The sequence below is a fragment of the Podarcis bocagei genome (genome assembly GCF_964188305.1).
Source record: "Podarcis bocagei genome assembly, chromosome: 7".
Lineage (NCBI taxonomy): Eukaryota > Metazoa > Chordata > Lepidosauria > Squamata > Lacertidae > Podarcis > Podarcis bocagei.
Window position 1 is genome coordinate 80,480,148 of NC_138132.1, and position 16,637 is coordinate 80,496,784.

Genomic DNA, 16,637 nt, shown 5'->3' on the forward strand with positions numbered 1-16,637 from the left:
CACTTGACAGCTATGGTCCACATGTGAAGCCGCAAAACCAGGACCCAAGCACCCTTCTCTCTTGCATGATTGCATGATACTTACTCCAAGTGCAAAACAGTCTCCACCTCTAATTTAGCTAGTCTGGACAATATCCTTTCAGTAGGCCTTCTCTGCCACGAATTTACCAAATTTGATGAGAAGGTATCTAGAGGATCACTGAAAAAAGAAAGGGATGGGGAGGAAAAATGGAATATTTGCACCTAGAGGTAGCAGATCTGGCCACTGACCAAGCTTTCTTTCTTTCCCCAATATTTTCTCTTCTTGGCTAGTTTGTCTTGGAAGACAACTTGTCCATCTTGCCAATCCAGTAGGTAAGCAATTTGTTTCAGATCCCCCCCCCCTTGGGCATTTTGGCACTTTCTCAGATGAAGGGAAGGGGGGAGAGAGAGGAGAAAATAAACAAAAGCTGCTGTCTGTATCCACCGCAATCAGCCCGAGCTAAACGCTTTCTCTCCCAGCCGAGCAGCGCAGGGGTGTGAAATCGAGATTAGAGTGCACAAGATTCTATCTCTCTCCCCCCCCCCACTGCCTCCATGAGTCACAGGGTTTGGTGTTAACAAAAATATAGATCTAAAAATTCCACCAGTGTAGGAATAATCCTTGCTTTGGATTTCTTGTTAGGCTTGTTGTTTTGAAGGCAGTTGTAGCGGGCATATGTACTGGGCATCTGTACCCCAACAGAGACCTCGCTAAGAAGAGGAGGCCCCTGGAACTGCTGCTTCTCTTCACCATTGCGTTGTGTTTTCTCATTCACCCATCTGTTTCTCTGGTCCAGGACTCACTGAGGAAGAATCATAGATTGGAAGGCAACCCCCAAAGCTTAATTTGCCCAACCCACTGAGGTGAATCCCAGCTACAGAAGCCCTGGCAGGTGGCCATTCAACCAGTGGTATAGCAAGCAAACACAATTAAAACCAAAATAATTCTTAAACAGCTGAAACATTCTATAAACCGTTAGAATTAAAAACATCTAAAAACCACTTTCAGTTTTAAAACATTCTTAAAGGAATCACAGTTCGCAACTTTCTTCCACCCAATGATTACCGGGTTTCCAGGAACGGTTTTACTCAGCCGTCCAATGACTGGGTAAACAGGATTGCTTTCAAATTCCTCCCAGAAGTCACCAGGGAGGACATTTCACAACAAAGGAACCACCCCCAAAAAGGCCCTGCTGTGTGCCAACCAGACAGTCCCAGTTGGGCATTCTGGAGGCTGTCATAAAACTGTCCCTCGCCTGTCATTCACAGATAGTCTTCCTGCCAGAATCAGGCTTCTGTACCTTAAAGGCTTTGAAGCTCTTCCCTGATTGGTTGGTGTCAATGCCACCAGGGATCCCAGGCTTGTGGCAGTTAATTAAAAGGGTCTGTCACTGGAACTGGAGCTGGAGCAGTAATTTCAATGCTGAAAGAAGACACATAAACAAATACTGGATATGAATGGAAAGCAGGTTGTTTTTCTTTCTTCCCCTCCTGCATCTTATCTACCCAACACCTTTCAGTGCCAGAGTTCCTTGGAAGGCATGGCGGAAACTTGGCCGTTCATGAAGGCCTGAGGGATATCTGGCTGGGATTCAGCCTGTGTGCTTCTGTTCTGGAGAAGGGCATTGACAGGAGTCTAGCAGTCCACACGCTACTTGGCAAGTTGATGAGGACTAACTTGAAAGGCCCTATTTCCTTAAAATTAGCTTGGCTGATGGTCAGGGATGGTGATGGGAGTTGTGGTTCAGTTGTGGTTTTCTCTACCCTTGAATTAAATGAAGGCAGAATTCTGACAGAAATAGCTAAAGGCAGCAAAGGCAAGTGACGGTCAGAGTTGTGATGGAGGGCAGTGAAGGCGAGTGATGGTCAAAGTTATGGTAGAAGTATCTAGGGGAAGTAAAGGTCTAGTTTAGGGTTGGACAGTCTGTGGCCTTCAAGGTATTGTTGAACTACAACTCCAATCAGCATAGGCCAGTGGCCAGGGATGATGGGATCTGTTGTCTGGAAAGCAGCAGGGGCTGAAGGTTAAGAGCATAAGCATGTAAGAAGAGCCTAAATGGATGGGCCAATATGGACCAGCACCCTATTCTCACAGCGGCCACCCAGATGCCCATGGAAAACCAGCAAGCAAGTTGCAAGAGCAGCTCTCCCCTCAATAGCCACCGAGAGCTCTCTCCTCTTTGAATTTGTCTTCTCCTCTAATGCCATCCAAGTTGGTGGCTAATCACTACCTCCTGTGGAAGTGAGTTCTGCAGTTCCACTCCCTGCTGCATGAAGAAGTCCTTTTTCTCTGTCCTGAATCTTTGAGCATTTAGTTTCATTGGAAGCCTCTGAATTCTAGTGTTATGAGAGAGGGAGAAAAACTTTTCCGTGTCCGCTCTTTCCATGCCACGCAGAGTTTTATAAACATTTATCACGTCGCCGCCTCTTCACCTTTCCTCAGCTAAAATGCCCCAAATGTTGCAACCTTGCCTTCGTAGGAGAGTCGCTACATCCCCCTTCATCAGGTGAGGCAGACGGCTTTTCAACCTGGACTTTTAAACTCTATCAATATGGTTATTTTTAAAATGGAAGGACCCAACACCCCTCATTATCCTATCTTTGTGAACAGACATGCCCCTTGGCCAACGAGCAGCCTGGAATGTGTTCGTTCCACAGCTCACCTCACCCTGCACCCTTCTGCAGGTGCCCTCTTTCTGTAAGAACCCGTTCCTCTTCCAACCTCTTCATTCTTTGCCATGCATTAATCTGAGCTTTCTTCCCTCCCCCCGCCCCCACCCCATGACAGTTCCATTAAGAAATTATTTACATTTCTCAAAGAACGCCTCTGTTGCCTGCTCCCGTGTCATTTCCTTGCCACGGAGATGGAAATTGCGGAGAGTGAAGTGGGATCTCTCAGAAATAAGCTCTGTTGAGGTTCCATCATGGATTACGGTGACAAGAGAGCCAATTTGCTTTTCAACAGGATGATGGGGTTACCAGGGAGGGTGCAGGTCTAAGAGGACTTCCTGGCAGAGTGGGGCAGACAGATTCTTTCCTCCCGCCAAGTGAGATTGTATTAGCTGTGTGTTTACTTGCTGTCTCCTTAGTATTCAGGATTAGCAAAAACTGTTTGGTACCTCTCCAGGACGCGGGTGGCGCTGCGGGTTAAAGCACAGAGCCTAGGACTTGCCGATCAGAAGGTTGGCGGTTCGAATTCCCGCGACAGGGTGAGCTCCCGTTGCTCGGTCCTTGCTCCTGCCAACCTAGCAGTTCAAAAGCACGTCAAAGTGCAAGTGGATAAATAGGTACCACTCCGGCGGGAAGGTAAATGGCATTTCCGTGCACTGCTCTGGTTCGCCAGAAGCGGCTTAGTCATGCTGGCCACATGACCCAGAAGCTGTACGCCGGCTCCCTTGGCCAATAAAGAGAGATGAGCGCCGCAACCCCAGAGTCGGCCACGACTGGACCTAATGGTCAGGGGGCCCTTTACCTTTACCTACCTCTCCATGAAAGCTTTGGCACTTTTGAAAGGAAGGTTGGATCTACCTTCCTCCAAACCCATAACAGCAATGTGAAAAACATGCTGGATCTGACCCATCTAATCCAGCATGCTGATCTCACAGTGGCCAACCCAGATGCTTAGGAGAGGCAGAACAAAGCTAGTTTGGCCTGTAGGCATTGATAGCCTTCTCCTCCAGGAATTTGCCCGATCATCTTTCAAAGCCATTCAGCTTAGTGGAAAGGGGAGTTTTTCAGCCACTAAGTAGAAGTTGCCTTATCCTTTGTGTTGACTGGAGACAATCGGGGAGGAAGGAGGTGAGTCAGCTACTGAAGATGGGCTCCTAGGATCACCCTTGAGAAAGTGCATGGTGTTCTACAGAGGAGTTGTTGTTCTGTATGTTTCAAAGATGAGTGTTTAGGAACCCAGAGAATGCAAGGTGCGTCATTTTCAATATAATGAAGTGCAAATCCTGTTATGCACAATTGTGCTTCAAGGATAGCACAGTTTAAGTCCCTGCAAAAGGGAAATATTCAAGAACTCCAAATCATTTGCCCGTGTATGTGTCCAGAAAAATAATACATCTAGCTGAAAGGCAGCAAGTGGAGATCTGCATTGATGGTTGACAATGGATCTCTAATTATGGTTGTATCATCTTAGAATGGGAGCGTGGCTGCAAGGGGGCATGGCTGTCACAATCATGGAGGGCCCCTGCACTTCTGAATTTATAATCAAAGAATTGGAGAGCTGGAAGGGACACCAAGAGGCATCTACTCCAACTCCCTGCAATTTAGGAATCTCAACTAAAGCAACAATGACAGATGGCAATCCAGCCTTTGCTTAAAAACATCCAAAGAAGGAGAGTCCAACGAAGTCCGTTCAACTCTTGAGCAGCTCCTGGAATCTCCTTCCTTTTATCCATTCATTCAGGTCCTCCCCTCTGGAACAGGAGGAATCAAGCCTACTCCATCTCTCATGAGCATAGCTGTCAACCGTCCCTTATTTGGCGGGAAACTCCCTTATCCCAGCGCCGTGTCCCGCTGCTGTCCCTTATTGATGATGTCCCTTAAATTCCCCGGGTTTTCAAAGGAAGTAGCTCCTCTCCCTCCCTCCCTGCTGGCCAGGGAGGAGGGAGGCTCCAACTGTGTTGCTTGGCTGCGTTGCTCACCCAATAAGGAGTCTAAGAACGACTGGGGGGTGGAGCTTGCATGCCTTGTGCCGATCTAATCAGCCGCGTTGCCTGGGGACTCGCCTTTGCTCAGCGCTTCCCAGCGGTGGTTTTCCTTGCTGCATCCCCTTTGCTGGGTTCCTGCACTGTGGGAACCAATGCTTGAGGCTTCGTTTGGCTGGGCTTTCTGCCTTTGACTTGGAGGGGCTCAGAAGTTGAACATACCTGTGCTTGGAAAATCCCTTATTTTGGCTGCTGATGCCTTATTTTCGAGGCTGCTGGTTCCTTATTTTCAAATCTGTAGTTGACAGCTATGCTCATGAGACAGACCTTCAGATATTTGAAGATGGCTCTCGTATCACCTCTCAGCCTTCTCTTCTCTAGGCTAAACATACGCAGACTCTCTCACCTGTTCCCCATCAGGCTTGGTTTTCATGCCCTTGATCACCTCAGTCGCCCTCCCCTGTGCACATTCCAATTTGTCAATATCCTTCTTATACTGGGGTGCCCAGAACTAGATGCAGGATTTCAGGTGGAGTCTGACCAAGGCAGAATTTGCTACTATGTTGTTGATTACAAGAGCCTTGTTATGGGTTTTGTGCCCGCTTTGAAAAAGAGATAAAAACCTTTTGCCTTCCCTTCGCTCTGCAATCCTAGCCACTCACCTGGCAGGCCAAAGGGAAGTGGCAAAGAGATGATTACTTTGTCTGTAATTCATAGTGCATTTCCCTCAAAGTGCTTTTCCAGAGCTGTCAAGAGTCGCGCTGGCAACTTGGGCCCTTCCCTGGAAAAACTATTTTATTTTATTTTATTTTTAAAACCCAACTGCTTCCCACTTAACCTTCCTTCCCCCATGCCTACCCTACCAGAGCAACCTTTGGGAGGGGCCAGAATAATAATAATAATAATAATAATAATAATAATAATAATAATAATAATAATAATAATAATTTCCCCAGCCACTCTGGGCGGCTTCCAACGAAGATAAAAAATACATTAAAATGTCACACATTAAAAACTTCCCTGAACAGGGAACAGCCTTCAGATGTCTTCTAAATGTCAGGTACAGTGGTACTTCGGGTTACATACGCTTCAGGTTACAGACTCCGCTAACCCAGGAATAGTACCTCGGGTTAAGAACTTTGCTTCAGGATGAGAACAGAAATCATGCTCCAGCGGCACGGCAGCAGCAGGAGGCCCCATTAGCTAAAGTGGTGCTTCAGGTTAAGAACAGTTTCAGGTTAAGAACGGACCTCTGGAATGAATTAATTACTTAACCCGAGGTACAGCACCACCCGCGTCCATTTTCTTAGTTAAGACCCCTTGAATCCCTCCTAAAAGAATAAAGACACCACAGTCTCATTCATAAGCAGAAAAAAGAAAGCTTACACAGCAGAGCACAGTGTGATCCCTGAAGGCAGGCTTTAGGCTTAAAGTTTCAAACATACACAAACCTAGTGACTGCATGCTAGCAGTCCATGTGGTGCTGTGGTCTAAACCACAGAGCCTAGGGCTTGCCGATTGGAAAGTCGGCGGTTCGTATCCTCGTGACGGGGTGAGCTCCCGTTGCTCGGTCCCACCTCCTGCCCACCTAGCAGTTCAAGAGCACGTCAAAGTGCAAGTAGATAAATAGGTACCACTCCGGCGGGATGGTAAACAGTGTTTTTGTGCGGTGCTCTGGTTCACCAGAAGCAGCTTAGTCATGCTGACCACATGACCCGGAAGCTGTCTGCAGACAAACACCGGCTCCCTCGGCCTATAGAGCGAGATGAGCGCGCAACCCCAGAGTCGTCTGCAACTGGACCTGTTGGTCAGGGGTATCTTTACCTTTACCTTTAAAGAGGAAAATATTAGAACACATTTCAATCTGGACAAACCAGAATGAATTGCGTATTGTCTTAAGAAACTCTCACAAGTTTGTTTACTCTTTTAAGAAGGATATAAGGGAACTTACTAGGAACCTAATAGTGAGAGGCTTACACGAGCCTGCAACCAGCTACCTGCTGTGCGACGGAAGGAAAATGTAAACTCTGCTAAGTAAAGAACTTGCTGGTGCAAGTTAGGAAGGATATTAATAAACAATATATCCTCTCCTGCTACCTTGAATATTCCCACAATCACAACTCTGCCTTCTTTTAATGTGGGGATAGGGGAGTTCCTACTCTCCAGGTGTTGCTCTGCTATAACTCTCATTATCCCTGACCTTTGCCCAGTCTCTCACTGGGATCACCAGTGAGATGTAGAGTGGAAGGTCGCTCCCAAACACCCCTCAGCCCCCTTGACCATAAGACGAATGCAGCAAGCACCTGCTTCATTGCCAACAAGAACGTCACTGACATGGGAAGGGCCGTAGGTCAGCTGCAGAGTATCTGCCTTGCAAGCAGAAGGCCCCAGGTTTGAATCATGACACCCCTCTGCCTCAAACCCTGGAGAGCCATTGCTTGCCAGTCAGTGTAGAGAATACTGAGCTTCCCCTTGGATAATTTTCAAATGCCTCTTCCTTTTTCATGAACCGATGGGTGATGTTATTTCAAAAAAAACCACTTGAATTAACCATTAGCATTGTCGCCTTAAGGAAAACTGTCAACGAGATCAGTCTTGTCTCCCAGTAAGCACCCTCCCCATGGGGACTGGGGAGCTCTGAGCCCCACCACCTGTTCCCCCAGGGTTTTGGTTCGTCTCCTTGAATCTGCTCCTCAGCAGCACCCGCGACTCTCTGACAGAATCTGTGGGATATCTCTTTCCCCAGCCTTTTATAACACTACTGGAGCATCTAACACGTCTTGATGGAGACAGATCTCCAGCAATAAATCCCTCCCATGGCCATGTCTAATTCTTAAATATCGCAGCTTATTTTGCTAAATGTATCTTAATAGGCGAGGCATGACCGTCCTCGCTGAGAGGGGAGTGAGACGGATGGAGCTGTTTGGAGTAATGAAGCATCAAGTTAATGAAGGATCCGGCGTCCAGCCCTGGACACAATGAGAGGAATGGATATTGGTGGGAGGCGGCGTGGAGAGCGAACAGTGGCAGCTGGGGGCTAATTCTTTTTTATTTTTTAAATCAGTGATCTGTGTTTTCTCTCACTTCTTAATTAATCTTGCTGAGTCCTTTGGAAAATGTTGTAGGGGCTGGTTTGGTGGAGAGGCAGTTATGTACCTGGGCCAGTGCTGTATTTACATACAGTGGTACCTCGGGTTACAGACACTTCAGGTTACAGACACTTCAGGTTACAGACTCCACTAACCCAGAAATAGTACCCCGGGTTAAGAACTTTGCTTCAGGATGAGAACAGAAATTGCGCGGCGGCGGCGGCAGCGCAGCGGCAGCAGGAGGCCCCATTAGCTAAAGTGGTACCTCAGGTTAAGAACAGTTTCAGGTTAAGAAGGGACCTCCAGAATGAATTAAGTTCTTAAGCCGAGGTACCACTGTATAAGCTAAACAAGCTCAGGGCTCCACTCTCTTGGGGGCCCCCAAAAATTTTAAAGGGGGGGGGGAAACTGGAAGCACATTTCCAAAATACAAGATAAAAAACAAATAAAATAAAACCTACATACAGCAACAGTGTTATGTGTTGTGTAGGCTCCTATGATGTAAGTAATGGGCCCCGCCTGCTAGCCTCCTCCCTAAAATATTCAACACAAAAAACAGTGACAATTTGTTGCTGACAAAGGACAGCTGGACATATAAAGGGCCCCATTACCTTCAGTAGCTTAGGGCCTCATCAGACCTAAATCCGGCCCTGACCTGGGCTATGGGGAGCTAAGCTGAGGAGGTATTGTGTGGCAGTGGGTGAACCGCCCTGAGACCCCCAGGTATAGGGCAGTATATAAATAAAATTAATAAGAGCCTCTGGGTCAGGCCCAAAGGGGTCCATTTAGCCTACCATCCAGTTCTTACAACGGCCAAATTCTTTCCTTGACCTCCAAGCCTTGTCCACCAAGTAATTTATGTGTTGTTGTTGTTTTTCAGATAATGGTCAACTCCACACATTTTTACACTAAAGCGATAACTGCAGATCTTGTGTGGTTTTCATTCTGGGGGGCAAGTGAAGTTCCAGCAGCCAGCAGCATGACGTCAAGAGCTCCCGAGAGAGAGCAGAAACCTTTCAAGGTGGTTCTCACATTCTCACCTGTCTTCTTCCATCTTTTCTTGTGTCTCAGGTTACCTGACGGTCAGCATCGAGCCGCTCCCACCTGTGGTGGTTGGGGATGCCGTCACTTTGAAATGCAACTTCAAGACAGATGGCAGGATGCGGGAAATAGTGTGGTACCGGGTAAGTGAGCCAATCCTCCTTCACCCCCCAAAAGTCCCTTGAGCTGCTGTTTCGGTTTGGTTTGTGAGAGTTTCCTTCATTATTTACTCGCTCTGTTTCTATCTCACCTCTAAGGAGCTCAAGGTGGTAAATGTAGTTCTCCCTACTTCCCATTTTGCCCTCCCAGCAACCATAGCTGTCAAGCGTCCCTTATTTGGAAAGACAGTCCCTTATCCCAGCACCATGTCCTGCTGCTGTCCCTTATTGATGGATGTCCCTTAAATTTCCCGGGTTTCAAAGGAAGCAGCTCCTCTCCCTCCCTTCCTGCCGGCCAGGGAGGAGGGAGGCTCCAACTGTGTTGCTTGGCTGCCCAGCCCACCCCCCTCGGGCCTCCTCTCACCAGCCTCGGCCCCCGGGAACCCCTCCCCACGGGGAATGGTGGGAGCCTCGCGCCCTTCCGCCACCATCCTCCTCGTGGCTGCTGAACTGAGCGTCTCTGCCTGGGGCCTCCCCTCTGCCTGTCACCACCGCTCCCGCTCCCACTAGGCCGTACTGCAGCTGTGCCGCCGAAGGACCCGAATGAGATGGGCAGCCTGGCATGGTCTACGAATTAATGAGGAGCCTTGAGAGGAGAGTGAGGGCAACCATAGAGAAAGCAGTTCAGAGAGAGGAGGAAGAGGAGGAGGTGGAGGCATGGGCAGGTGTTCCAAGGGCTACAAGGGAAGGACCGCAAGTGCTTCTCCCATAGATTTGTAGTGGTAGACTAGCATAGATGGTCTGATCTGTGGGTTTACTTTGGGCGCTATCCCCCCCCCCCCAGATGAGAGCTGCAGATGGAGCACGAGAGAAAAGATACAGAACTGCAGCAGCATCTTTGTAGCTTGGACTTTGTTTTGCGCGAAAAGTGGTTGCTGCTTGTAGTTATTTAATTGCAGTGTTTCATCGGCTGTTGTCTTGAGCAGCAACCTCTGGAAACAAAGGGCTAAAAACCAGCACTGCTCTCCAAAATTATCTGGTCCCTTTTAACTGGTTGACTAAAATCCCTTATTTTGGCTGCTGGTCCCTTATTTTCAAGGTTGCTAGTCCCTTATTTTCAAATCTGTAAGCTGACAGCTATGCCAGCAACCCTGTGAAGTAGGTTAGGCTGAGAGTGAGTGACTGGTCCCCAAGATCACACCTGGAGAGCTTCACCTTTCATTTGTTTCCTTGTTTCGTTAAATTTGATTGTAAAGCAGGCAAACAAACAAACTCAAAGCAGTTTACACAAAGGATAAAACAATAAAATGCTCAATAAAAATGGACAACAAATAATTCAAAACTTTCAGAATATGGCGAAGGCGCCTGCTTGTTATCAATAGGCAGGGAGTACCCAAGTGTAGGTGCTGCCATGCATATTTTAATTATGTATTTTGTGTTTTTAGTGTGTTTTTATGCGGTGAACAGCCCTGAGATCTGCAGATATAGGATGGCATACAAATTTTAATAATAATTAAAACCCTTGGGATCCCTTCCAACCACAGGGCGTTGTGTAGATTCAACATTTAATTGTACGTGGAGTTGTTGAAGTTAATGGGCCTGGCTAACGGAGGCCTGTTAATTTAAAGGGATTCGCTCCTGAATAAAACTGAGTTAGTGGGACATTGCTTTCAAAGAAACATGCCTAGGATCTTTAGAAGGTTTTTAAGAGTGCAGTGCATCTTCTGGCCTGAAAGACTGGTGACTGGGAGTGGCCGCCAAGACCATACGTTGGCTTCCAGTACGTTTCTGAGCACAATTCAAAGTGTTGGTGCTGACCTTTAAAACCCTAAATGGCCTTGGCCCAGTATACCTGGAAGAGCAGTTGCAGCCCCATCGTCCAGCTCGGACACTGAGGTCCAGCTCCAAGGGCCTTCTGGCAGTTCCCTCCCTGCGAGAAGTGAGGTTGCGGGGGACCTGGCAGAGGGCCTTCTCTTTAGTGGCGCCCACCCTGCGGAATGCCCTCCCATCAAATGTCAAGGAAATAAACAACTACAGTGGTACCTCGGGTTACATACGCTTCAGGTTACAGACTCCGCTAACCTAGAAATAGTGCTTCAGGTTAAGAACTTTGCTTCAGGATGAGAACAGAAGTCGTTCTCCGGCGGCGTGGCGGCAGCAGGAGGCCCCATTAGCTAAAGTGGTGCTTCAGGTTAAGAACAGTTTCAGGTTAAGAACAGACCTCCGGAACGAATTAAGTACTTAACCCGAGGTACCACTGTATCTGACTTTTAGAAGACATCTGAAGGCAGCCCTGTTTAGGGACATTTTTAATGTTTGATGTTTTATTGTGTTTTTAATGTTCTGCTGGGAGACTCCCAGAGTGGCTGGGGAAACCCAGCCAGATGGACGGGGTACAAATAAATTATAATTATAATTATAATTATAATTATAATTATAATTATAATTATAATTATAATTATTATTATTATTATTATTATTATTATTATTATTATTATTATTATTATACTATTATAAAAGAACTCCAGCAACCTGAAGGTTTGCGGGGTGGTCCCAAATTTGACATATTTAGGTACGCAGTGGAGAGATGGAACGATCAACGGCGGAAGGGGTGGTGGTGGAACTGACCCAACGCACAGAAAGAAAAGGAAAGAGAGTAGGAGCTTGTGCATTAGCAGTCTGTGTCAAACGCCATTTAGTTTCAGGTCACCTGGGCAGCTGCTGGAGCCGTAGGTCCATTTATCTAGAAACCCATTAAGTCTTTTCGGGGGATGGGGGGAAATGACAGGAGTTTAACCCTGCCTGAGAAGCTGATTGTCTTCCCCTTTCTCCGGCTGCTGCTCTCTCCACTCATTCTGGGCCAACCTGCCTGCGGAAGACGGGAGAAAATCATCGGATATCTTGGCTTGGTTTGCCCCTGGTAGTGCTTCTATTTTAAAAGGAAGAGGGAGAGAGAGAGAGAGAGAGAGAGAGAGAGAGAGAGAGAGAGAGAGAGAGAGAGACCTCTGCTCTTCCGCAATCTGGATTTGTATCTCCATCAGACTTGGAAGTGTGCATAAAAATGAGGTCACTATATTGGGGGAGGTTTGTGTGTGTGGATTTTCAAGGGCAAGAGCAGCGATTTGAATGCAAGCGGCCGTGTTTTCCGATATCATCTCCCCAACTTGTTTTTCATTAAAGAAAAAAGTTTGCTTATTGAAATATGTATCGACTATACTTTCATAGACGTACAGGAAGATGGCATGCAGCATACAAAATCTAAAGATGTAAGCATGGATAAATACTGGTTGGTTAAAATGGAATCATGGAACAGTAGATCTGGAAGAGATCACAAGGGTCATCTAATCCAATCCTGTGCAATGTTGTTGTTTTCGTTGTTGTTATCCCACCTTTTCCCCAGACGGGTAGTCAAGGTAGCTTACACAAAATAAAGCACAGATAAAGTTCAGAAGGATAAAAGCATATAAAAGATAATATACATAGGTCATGTTTCCCTAACACTCACAATGCGTAAATTCACTTATCAGAAGATGAGGAATTAGTACTCCCAATTTGGCTATACACACTGCAGATTCAGAATTTTTTACTTCTTTGTTTGCTTTTTGCTGGTTGGCTGAGGAACTTTAGCGATCTGTATTTTAGTAAGGTTTCAGAGGGTTTCTCTGGTTTTTCCTGGTTTTTTCTTCCTCTTCTTTTCATGAGTCAAAATTCTGTAGGAACATATTGGAAATTTCCCCATAGGAATCAATGGAAATCTCCAACTTGTTATGTGAACGCTCACCTAATGAACAATTTCTAGGGAATGCATTGTGTTCGGAAAACGAGACCTGCATGTAGTTAAAAAGTAATTAGTGTGTAATAGAATTGAGACAACATAAAAATGGGCCTACGCCAATCAAACAATGCCACTCCAGCAAAAAGAAACCTCCCAGCAGTATGAAGTATGCAATAAAGGAGAGTTCCATAAATTATAGGCTCACCAAAAAAAATCCTCTTAAGCTCCCAGAACAGGCGACAAGCAGAGCCCTTACTGCATATGGAGGGACAGGAGGTGTAGGGTGACCAGCCTCATATAACTAAAATGCTTGTCTGGTTAATGCACAAGGGGTAAATGCCATTGAGTAAGCTGTCCTGGCAGGCTTAGCTAGGGTCTTCCCCCTCGCCTTGGGAGGAATGAAATCAAGCCTATTGTTTCCCTCAGGCTGCAATGTGAACCCTGACGTGTAAAGAGGTCTGAGCTAGTTGATCCAAGCTCAGACCATATGGCTTCCTGCAAGCCATCCTTATGCTCCTATACAATAAATTCAGGAAGTTCCCCACTTTGGAACTAACCTAAGTTTTACTGCCTGTGTTTTCTGACTCCTGTATGTAAAAGCACACGAATCTGACCTTTGAAGAGTTTGCAAGTAAATCATTTTTAGCTTGCCAAACTCAGGGTCTTTCTTTATGCTAGGTGAGGTGGAAAACATTGGAAGGAACTTGGAAGGGCATATTGGAAGGGCACTGGAAAGGTCGGAGTGAAGAGTTTGGGGGAGGAGCAGGCTTAAATAGCCATGCTCCCCATGCCAATTGGCTCAAATGAACCCCTGACCACAGCAACTCCTCCCCTGGACCTAACCAACTGAATCTCCTTGGGAGGGGAGTCGGGGTGCAGCAAATTCTCCCCCCCCCCAATGATGGGTAGGACCAGGATTTCAAATCTTGAAAATTCAGTGGCCTTCTTTGATGATGGTGTGTGTGTGTGTGTGTGTGTGTGTGTGTGTGTGTGTGTGTGAATAACTTGCTTGACATCCCAAATTGATTTTCCCTGCCTCTTTTTTTTGCAATGATAATAATGATAATGATGATAATGATGATAATGATAATAATGATAATGATAATAATAATAATAATAATAATAATAATAATAATAATAATTTTTATTTATATCCCGCCCTCCCCAGCCGAAGCCGGGCTCAGGGCGGCTAACAACAATAAAATAATGCAACATTCTAATGCCCTCCTAGATCCAGCCAATGGGCCCCAATCTGCCTTGTAAGCAGCAACCATGAATTGGGGATTCAATTCATTATCATGCATGGTAAAAATAAATAAATCCAGAGTCACTTGCCCACTGGTGATGGCATCCCCTTTTCCTTCGGTTCTCTCCCCCACACCAAGCCGATTTCAATGTCAGACACCCGAGGGGATTTAAGATCAACAATCATATGATGTGGGTGTTGAGTTCGAGGGGGAGAGATAAATCCCCTGCCAAGCACTTTTAATACACAGCAACATTTAAGATTCCCCGAGCTAACGCACGGCAATTCTCTGTTGGCCTTGTCTGACCCGGACGAGGAGCGAATCAGCTCTGATGGGAAGTGAAGGGCCTGGATGGTGAGATGGTGCAGTTTGGCTTGTCGCTGCTGTCAAGAGGTTGAAGGCCGTGGAGAGGTCTTTGTGGGGCTGTTTGCAGGACATGGAAGGTGGGCGGTCATGGCAGCAGCGGCTGATTTCCCCCGAGTCGCCTTGTGCAGCCAACTCAGAGACCACAGAATCATAATTCTCCTCCAGCTCTTCCAAAGTTCAGCACATAAAACAGCAGCCTACAGGTGTCCACCCACCAGCCTCTTGGCGGAGATCAGTGGGCATCATCCACATGGCAGTTTTACGACGAGGAAAGTGGAGCAAACTCAGAGCGAGGGGATTAACCTAGAGGGTGCTAAATGGTGATTGGACAAATCCACGGAAGAGAGGGCTATTGGTGACTACCAGCCGTGATGGCTATACTTTGCCTCCATGGTTGGAGATTTTATGCTTTTGAATCCCAGTTGCTGGAAATGGCAGAAGCAGACCCTCTGAGTGTCCCTGTTTTCCAGGACAGTCCTGGATTTATAGAAGCCGTCCGGGTTTCTGATTTTATCCCAAAATGCTCTGCTTTTCAGTAATGATAATATTATAATCATAATTTATTATTTCTACCCCACCCATCTGGCTGGGTTTCCCCAGCCACTTTGGGTGGCTCCCAACAGAATAATGATGATGATGATGATGATGATGATGCAACGAAACATCAAACATTAAAAGCTTCCCTAAACAGGGCTGCCTTCAGGTGTCAGATAGTCAGATAGTTGTTTATTTCCTTGGCATCTGATGGGAGGGCATTCCACAGGGCAGGCGCCACTCCCGAGAAGGCCCTCTGTCTGGTCCCCTGTAACCTCACTTCTCACAGGGAGGGAACTGCCAGAAGGCCCTCGGAGCTGGACCTCAGTGTCCGGGCTGAAGGATGGGGGTGGAGACGCTTCTTCAGGTATACTGGGCTGATGCCATCTATAGGATGTCCTTATTTTCATGGGAGAAATGTGGTGTGCTGGTCCCGGGGGGAAGGTTACTGTTACCGTAGACCAAGTTCAGTCCTAAGTCACTAGCCTGGAGATAGTCCACAAAGTGCGAGGTGAGGTCCAAAACAGGGAGCCGGGCGGGGACAGGAACACTCGAAGATCAGAAGCAGGAAGCCGGGCGGGGAACAGGAACACTGGAGGAACAGGACTGGATGCTGGCCGGAACAGCTCTTCAATGACGACGCTGCTCCCGCAACCTGGGACCGGGCTGACTGCCCTTTATCTTCTCTAAGGCCAGGGGCGGTCCCGGCCCCCAGGAGCCCCGCCTCTCCTGGCCTTAAGGCGAGCACTCCTCCTGGGAGAAACCAGTTCCCTTCGCCTCTCTGCCCTAAGCCTCTGCAGTTCAGGAGAGGCCGAAGGGTTACTGGGCCCCGGGGAAGGCTCACCTGTAGACACTGAGTCCTCAAGCACCTCTGGGGCCAGAATGGTTTCACCTGGTGCCTGCTCCTGAGGATCTGGCACAGGTGCAGGCTCCTCAGAATCTAGGCCTTGCCCCAGTTCAGCCAGCCCTGGAGGCGGGGACTCCTGTGCCGGCTGGGATTCCTCCGGTTCACTCTCAGAATCAGAATCCCAGGCCATCACATGTGGGAGGGTATGGAGTTATGTGACCCCCCCCCCAAAAAAAGCAAAGGCGATAAGTAACTATACAACCTTTAGAAGACACCTGAAGGGAAGTTTTTTTTTTAAAGTGTATAATGTTTTATTGTGTTTTTGTATATGTTGGAAGCCACTCCGAGCGGCTCGGACAACCCAGTCAAATGAGTGGGGTATAAATATTATTATTATTATTATTATTATTATTATTATTATTATTATTATTATTGATGTCCATATTTTCTTTTCCCCCTTTTTTCTAATATTTTTATTTCATTTTAATACACCACATACAAAAAAGAAATATGAAGATAAACAAATATCCATCACCTCCTAACAACTCAGAAAGAAAAACATCATCATCATCAGCAACACCACCACCACCAATACATTGAATAGTGCTCACAATACATTTAACATAAAATGACTTTTTCCTATTTAGCTGACTTCCCGTCTACTCCTTACTTCTTTTTCTCATCCATTATTCACTGCCATATTATAGCATATTTTGGCTTTAATGTTATTTATTCTATCCTAGGTTTTCCATCAGATTTAAAACTCCTAATGTCGATATTTTCAACAGGGAAATGTTGGCAGGTATGCAGAAGGGGAGAAGGCTCTTATTTTGTTGTTGTTTAGTCGTTTAGTCGTGTCTGACTCTTCGTGACCCCATGGACCAGAGCACACCAGGCACTCCTGTCTTCCACTGCTTCCCGCAGTTTGGTCAAACTCATGCTGGTAGCTTTGAGAACACGGTCCAACC

At 46.8% G+C, this 16,637-nt stretch overlaps 1 protein-coding gene across 1 annotated transcript in view; it reads left to right on the forward strand.

The window, feature by feature from the left end:
• Positions 1 to 16,637, forward strand: part of IGSF21 (immunoglobin superfamily member 21) — a 231,286-nt gene that overhangs the window by 70,100 nt on the left and 144,549 nt on the right. Inside the window, exon 2 of the mRNA XM_081203122.1 lies at positions 8,833 to 8,945. Coding sequence (XP_081059248.1) covers positions 8,833 to 8,945 — 113 coding nt within the window. The remainder of the gene's footprint in view (positions 1 to 8,832; positions 8,946 to 16,637) is intronic.